Raw genomic sequence first — 2,442 nt, 5'->3', positions numbered from 1 at the left:
CATTCGAATTGGAAATCCATAAATTATTAAATCCCCAAATTCATAAATCAACCTTGAGATTGAGAGAGATTGAGAGAGAGAGAGAGAAAAAAAATACCTCGCCTTCGTGAATCTAATTCAAGTGAGCTTCAGAGAGACAGAGGGAGGTCGTGAGAGAGAGAAGTGGAGCCGTTAGAACGAGTCCCTCACGCAGTCAAGGATGGGCAGGGAGCGAGAGAGAGAAGTGGGGAGAAGATAGAGAGAAAGGAGCGAGAGAAGATAGAGAGAGAGGTGGGCGCGAGAATGAAAAATGCAGCGGGCGGGCGGGCTCTTTTGTTTTTTGTGCGCGCGGCCGCCAAATTGAGATGAACGGTCATGTTAGGGGTTCCGTGTGGCCCACCATGACGTATGTCATTTAGCTATGCCTTCCATTCAATTCAAAGAATTATTTAGGGATTTATCCCAAAAAATGAGGCAAATAGAAGACTCACATGGACCACACCACAAATCAACAAAAGGCGCTTAATCTCCATTGTTTCCTATGGTGTGGTCCACTTAAGCTTTAACTTTATCTAATTTTTGAGCTAACGCATTAAAATGATTTGTCAAAATGGATGGACGGATTAGATTGAACACAAAAATTGTGGAGGGCCCCCCGTAGAACTTCTAAGAGACCATCAATACGAGCAAAGGCTACGGATGATTGGAGTCTTTAGCTACGGATTTAATCCATAGTAATATACTTACGGTTTATATCCGTAGCTAAAGACTCCAAACATGGTAGCAAAGCAGAAGTTCTTGTGTTTGAATCCCAAGAATAATAAACATGCCTCAATTAATGTATCCTCTTCATATACAAGCATATCTTTAAGATTAAAAAAGAGAGAGACATTGGTAGCACAAATCCTTGCTAGATACTTGGTGAGTGTTGTTTATGTCTTAAATCTGTCAATTACAGAGTTTGTTTATGTCATTAACGGACCACTCGATGTCATTGATAGATACTCGATTTCATCAAAAAAATTCAAAAATCTAATATTGGTTGCTGGAACATTTTATTATTGCTACTCAATGTCATCAAAGAAGTTTTGATGCCACTGAGGTTTTCATTGCTACTCAATGTCATTGAAGAAGTTTTGATGAGGTTTTCAATGGGATGTCGATGCCGTCAAAAGTCACATCGAGCGTGCCCGTAGAGTTGTGTAAGTGTGCAATTTGTTTCCTACTCCAATTGTGATACTTTATAGATCATGTGTAATCAAGATTTGAGAGTAGCATAGAAGAATAGAAATGACTTTTTAATTCATTATTAAGGGTTTCAAGGGCATACCTAGGACTTGTGAAGTGGATTGGAGGCTTGTTCGAATCAGTAACACTCTATCTCATTTAATTTATGCTTTCATAGTATATATCAGTCGCTTTATGCCATAGTTTTTTTCCGCAATGATTTTTCCACATAAAATTCAAATTGTTCTTGTTTGGACTTGATTGTGCAATTGTATCTACTTTGCTTGATTTGTTTCTTCATGCTGTCACGGTTCCTCAACAGTGAGTTGACACGTGGTGAGTGTCCACGTGTGTCTTGATCTTTATTTCTTGATTCTTGTGCTTCTATTTTCTAATGAATGAAAGGATAAGTGATAAAGGGTCGAAATTTAATGAATAACACGTCCGCTAATCACAGGTTAGGATCGTTTGATCATGAATTTTGAGTATAGGACCACTTTAAGGTGGGTCCACCAAACAGTTCCAGTTGGACCATCACCTGTTTCCTTATTTGATATTCTGTCAGTGGGATGAAAGATATGACAAAAATGTGTGGACAAGCCCTCGAGCAACCCAACACTTATTTCTCAAAGCATAGATTGAAATGGATACATATTATGAAAAATTAAAAATAAAAAACAAAATTGGAATTCCCTGATGTATAAGCGTTCAACACTAGTTTTGACTTAAGCAGCGACCATGTTAGATTCCCTTTCAACGGCTTTCTTGAGGAAGCTATCCTCTTCCAACACCATCTGAACAGGCAAGAATCCTAACCCATTCGCCATAGCAAGCATCATCTCTTTAGTCTCTGCCCGGAACTCTTCCAAGTCCACGGTCCCATTGTGGTCGTGATCGAACTGGAGGAAGAGGGAACGGTAGAGGAGTGCAATCTCATCAGGACTTGACTCCACAAAGTCAATGCCGAAGTGGGTCTCTAGGACCCTAAGACTCTTTAGCTCTTTCATCATCTCTGTGTAGGATAGGAGACCGTCGTGGTCTATGTCGAGGCTTGCGAAATGGTTGTTGACGGAGACATTGAAGGCAAGCTCGTCCTCCACAAATGCACGGATGGTGGCGCCATCTAACACTTCTACACTCATCTTCTCTCTCTCTCTCTCTCTCTCTCTCTCTCTCTCTCTCTCTCTCTCTCTCTCTCTCTCTCTCTCTCTCCAAATGTAAGTAGCTAAGAAGGTG

The 2,442-nt window shown here is 40.5% G+C and overlaps 1 protein-coding gene across 1 annotated transcript; it reads right to left on the bottom strand.

The window, feature by feature from the left end:
• Positions 1 to 1,867: 1,867 nt before the first annotated feature.
• LOC131227614 (uncharacterized) lies at positions 1,868 to 2,442 on the bottom strand. The gene has a single exon (XM_058223423.1). It carries the CDS (start codon positions 2,346 to 2,348, stop codon positions 1,932 to 1,934), a length of 417 nt encoding a protein of 138 aa, XP_058079406.1. The 5' UTR covers positions 2,349 to 2,442; the 3' UTR covers positions 1,868 to 1,931.

This window comes from Magnolia sinica, chromosome 2 (genome assembly GCF_029962835.1).
Source record: "Magnolia sinica isolate HGM2019 chromosome 2, MsV1, whole genome shotgun sequence".
Taxonomy (NCBI): Eukaryota; Viridiplantae; Streptophyta; class Magnoliopsida; order Magnoliales; family Magnoliaceae; genus Magnolia; species Magnolia sinica.
This window is presented reverse-complemented; position numbering and strand designations above follow the sequence as displayed.